An 800-nucleotide genomic window follows, 5' to 3' on the forward strand; every position below is an offset into this window, starting at 1 on the left:
AAGGTGCATAAACACCAAATTTTCTATGCTGGTCTAACTTAAAGATAATTAATTTCATCCATCAATTTGTATGATTTATTTTCTGGATCAAAGATACAGTCGGTATAAATTTCAGATTTTAGTGTCGTCTGAAGGTAAAGCCCGATTATGAGGCAACCGAGACAACAGAGGCTTTAGCCGAAATGCTTCTTGCCGAAACCTCCGTAGCCATGCCTTCCGTAGCCTCCATATCCCCCTCGGAATCCTCCTTTGTAGAATCCACCTCCGCCTTTGAATTTGAAGGGATCGGGGTCAGCCACAGGGTTAGGGTTAGCCAAAGGCTCAGGCATGGCACTGGTGAGGGTGACCAAGCTTACTAGGGCCACAAACAGGGCCAGAACCGTCGACAGCTGCAAAAGCCAAAGAAATTATTATGAATACGTTTCTGAATGTTGACTGTCGACTGCATAAGATAAAGAAGTGAAAGTATGGTATAAAACATTCTTCTTCTCGTACTCTATGGACACACATAACACATACTGACCGTAAGACCAGAATGCATACAGTAAGAATTATTATAAAGTCTACTTTACTGTCGTACATCGAGATGCTGAAAAAATGAAATATAATTACATTTAAAAATCCCCTGAATGTAAATATTTAATCAATTAAAGTAAATAGGTTGAAATAGCGCATTCCGAAACTGTTGACATTTCTGACATTTGGGTTAGAGAAAATTATATGACAAAAGTATACGCTACCTCTTTTTTCCGTAACAATATTTTAATACTTATATCAGTGAAAACCTTTTAAAGTGGAGT

General features: G+C 38.2%; 1 protein-coding gene across 1 annotated transcript in view; it reads right to left on the reverse strand.

The window, feature by feature from the left end:
- Positions 1 to 800, reverse strand: part of LOC119592166 (protein FAM98B-like) — a 24611-nt gene that overhangs the window by 23415 nt on the left and 396 nt on the right. Inside the window, exon 2 of the mRNA XM_037940987.1 lies at positions 269 to 389. Coding sequence (XP_037796915.1) covers positions 269 to 389 — 121 coding nt within the window. The remainder of the gene's footprint in view (positions 1 to 268; positions 390 to 800) is intronic.

The sequence above is a fragment of the Penaeus monodon genome, chromosome 29 (assembly GCF_015228065.2).
Source record: "Penaeus monodon isolate SGIC_2016 chromosome 29, NSTDA_Pmon_1, whole genome shotgun sequence".
In the NCBI taxonomy this organism is placed as follows: Eukaryota; Metazoa; Arthropoda; class Malacostraca; order Decapoda; family Penaeidae; genus Penaeus; species Penaeus monodon.